General features: G+C 37.7%; 1 protein-coding gene across 1 annotated transcript; it reads right to left on the bottom strand.

Moving 5' to 3' along the window:
- Window positions 1–330: 330 nt before the first annotated feature.
- On the bottom strand, window positions 331–2,136 carry LOC115880253. Its single transcript, XM_030897435.1, has 4 exons — window positions 1,858–2,136; window positions 1,387–1,779; window positions 878–1,282; window positions 331–375 (listed from the first exon to the last, which is right to left on the bottom strand). Exons 1-4 carry the CDS (start codon window positions 2,134–2,136, stop codon window positions 331–333), a joined length of 1,122 nt encoding a protein of 373 aa, XP_030753295.1.
- Between the last annotated feature and the right edge of the window lie 239 nt (window positions 2,137–2,375).

Raw genomic sequence — 2,375 nt, 5'->3', positions numbered from 1 at the left:
GGTAAGTTTGACATGAGTCAAAAAGCAAAATGCTCAAATCGAAAAATAATGTTTTAAGAAAAGTCACTCAAAAAATTATTGCACAGGGTGTTTTAAATTTAAGATAAAAAACAACCCTTCTATTAACCCTGTATAATAAGCCAAATACTACATTTTAGAAAAAAATGAGTTTATGAATCTATTTTACCCTTAGTTTTTTTGCCTATTTTTAGCTAAAAGGTTCTTTTATCTAGCGTAAACATTAGTAGTGGTTTATCCTCACAGTTTAGGTACAATTTCAAAAACATGGAACCCTAAAATTCAGATCTCTTCGTAATTTACCAGTTTATTTTAATTAAATTCGACCATCAAAAGCATCAGATTAAATAAATATCTCTGAAACAAAAAAAAATAAAAAATATAATGCAGATTTAAACCAAAATAAAGAAGAAATTAAAAAGAGCGACGAGATAAATACCCTATTTAGTTATCTGTCGGCCGGATTCAAGTTCATATTTAGATTTTAAAATAGCAACGAACTAATAATTTTTCATTAGGGCGTTAAATTGCATTAAATCGTTTTCTTTGTGACACTTGCAGATCATGCCGTGAAAGATAGAGGGATTTTAAAAAGCATTAAGTTGTCCGAGAATTATCGTCCGGTCAGTTTTAGCATTGCGCGCGATACATTTTATTTTCTAATTTTTTGGTTTATCGGTACGGTAATTTTGAATGCTTCATCATCATTTTCAGATTCTGGTGTAGCTTGGTGTTAAGTAACTTGGCAAATTTTATATTTCGAACTATTCGCAGAAACTTATACAGCAAGCCGTGCCGCCACACATGTTTTCTGTCCTCTTTGGAAACCAGCCTCAATATGTGTCGTAAGGCTCATTACCTGGTCTGTACAGCTACGATTTGGTCGAAATTCTGCTTTATATGCTGGCACACAGTTGTTTACTATTCCCACTATTCTTTCTAAAATTAGCCTTTCTAGGAGTTTATAGCAAGAGCTTAGAAGGGAAATGGGTCTGTAACTTTCTGGACTGTCTTTAGGTTTGCCAGGCTTTAAGACAGAAATTATTTTTGCTTTCTTCATGTCTTTAGCGATCTCACTATTATTCAATATATCGGTAAAGAAATTTGCCAACCATTGTCTTACATTTGGTCCTGTATTAATGAGAAATTCGTTATGAATTCCATCGAACCCCGGTGCTTTTCCCATTTTGATATTCGTTAAGGCTTCCGTTATCTCATCTTTATCGAAAGGCATAGAAAGGTGGCACTCTTCGGTGCTATTGGCCTTTAAATTGCGTAGTTCCCTTTTAATTTTTATTGTGTGCTCTCGGTCTCTAGGAGCTCTAGATATGATGAGACTATTCTGTTAACAATCTGGTTTGGGCTTACTTCAGGGTCCTCGCGTTTCACCGGATTACTAGCACCCAACTTTTTAAGGAGACTCCAAGCCTTTCTACTGGAATGCTGAAAATTAAGACTTTCAGTTGTTTCGATCCACCTAGTCCTGCGGGCTGCGTCCAGGGAATGAAGAAGTTCGTCTCCAATTTCAGGGTCTTTGCTGCGCAGGAAATTTTTGTACAGATCTTCGCTATGTGAACTCCAGCCTGGAATATATTCTTTTCGGTAACCCCTAGGAATATGTTTTTTGGCAATTGATTTAAGGAGTCCGGTAAACCTATGGTAGTTCTTATACTTGGGAGGAATTCTACCTATGCAGTTCTCAAGTTCCTCCTTATACTGGCTCCAATTGGCTTTTCTGAAGTTCCATCTTTGTCTGGGGAGCTATCTTATAACATGTATTTGAGTGCCCACCTCAAGCAATATGGGGCGGTGCTGGCTTTTGGGGAAATCCTCAAGTACCTTTCTGGCTATATCGATCGGTTGCCCTTTATCATCGCAAGTCACAAATGTTAAGTCCGGAATGAATTCTCTATTCCACGCAGCAGATCTGAAAGATGCTCTGTTCTTTGCATCATATACTAAGTGGAGTCTATGCACTTCAGCCCACTCGACAAGTGCTTCTCCGTTGGGATTATTATGGTTATATTTCCAGTTGGTATGGGGACTGTTAAAGTCGCCTGCATAAATAGCTGGACAGGGGAAGGTATTAAGAATATGGCGTGGCCATACGGTTGTCATATTTTAACAGCGATCGAATAGATGTCATCTGTGCTGGAAGTAGATATTAACTTTACGTTTTCAATATCGTTGCGAGCATATGTTATTAGGCCATAAATGGGATGGTAAGTAATGCCAATTATGTCATAGCCGGGGATTACAGCTCTGGATCGAGCTTGGTCTTCATCCGTTAGATGAGCTTCCTTGACAAGCACCAAGTCAATTTATATAATCTCTTCGTAGGTGGGCCACTTGTTGTC

This window comes from Sitophilus oryzae, unplaced genomic scaffold (genome assembly GCF_002938485.1).
Source record: "Sitophilus oryzae breed Bouriz unplaced genomic scaffold, Soryzae_2.0 scaffold_1081_pilon_pilon, whole genome shotgun sequence".
Taxonomy (NCBI): domain Eukaryota; kingdom Metazoa; phylum Arthropoda; class Insecta; order Coleoptera; family Curculionidae; genus Sitophilus; species Sitophilus oryzae.
The sequence above is the reverse complement of the archived record's forward strand: the minus strand, read 5'-3'. Positions and strand labels throughout refer to the sequence as shown.

What these genes read in the sequence shown, in the direction of transcription:
- LOC115880253 (XM_030897435.1), bottom strand. Translation starts at nt 2,136, where the DNA reads ATGACAACCGTATGGCCACGCCATATTCTTAATACCTTCCCCTGTCCA. An exon ending in CGATCGATATAGCCAGAAAG is followed by an intron (nt 1,780 to 1,857) that starts GTACTTGAGGAT and finishes GTTATAAGATAG; the next exon opens with CTCCCCAGACAAAGATGGAA. An exon ending in TGAAACGCGAGGACCCTGAA is followed by an intron (nt 1,283 to 1,386) that starts GTAAGCCCAAAC and finishes CGCAATTTAAAG; the next exon opens with GCCAATAGCACCGAAGAGTG.